Source organism: Helobdella robusta (genome assembly GCF_000326865.2).
Source record: "Helobdella robusta unplaced genomic scaffold HELROscaffold_51, whole genome shotgun sequence".
Lineage (NCBI taxonomy): Eukaryota > Metazoa > Annelida > Clitellata > Rhynchobdellida > Glossiphoniidae > Helobdella > Helobdella robusta.
In genome coordinates this window covers 404,540-404,842 of record NW_008705261.1, presented here as the reverse complement: position 1 = coordinate 404,842, position 303 = coordinate 404,540, and the positions used below count along the sequence as shown (strand labels likewise).

Below are 303 nucleotides of genomic sequence, written 5' to 3'. Positions count from 1 at the left end.
TCCAACGTGGCCATTGAGATCGCCTCCAATCAGGATTGTTTCAGATTTTGGTATTGTTGAGATGGTGTCAGAGAATGCAGTCCAGAAGTCATTTTTCATCTCTTCTGATTCGCCTGTCTGTGGTGCGTATGCAGAAAAAATAATCATTGTTTGCTTTTCTATGCGAAGCTTGATCCACATGAGACGTAAATTAATCCTTTTAATATCCAGTACTTCTTGGGCTAGCGGTTCTCTGACAAAAATTCCAACACCATTTTTGGCCGTTTTTTGACCATTCCAGAATAGTTTATATTTTTCTTTGTC

General features: G+C 38.9%; 1 protein-coding gene across 1 annotated transcript; it reads right to left on the bottom strand.

Annotated features, from left to right (window-relative positions):
* HELRODRAFT_152563 (hypothetical protein) lies at positions 1–303 on the bottom strand (the record flags this gene model as incomplete). The annotated part of the gene is made up of 1 exon (XM_009027835.1): positions 1–303. A coding segment is annotated over one exon (303 nt), but the record flags the coding sequence as incomplete, so codon positions are not given.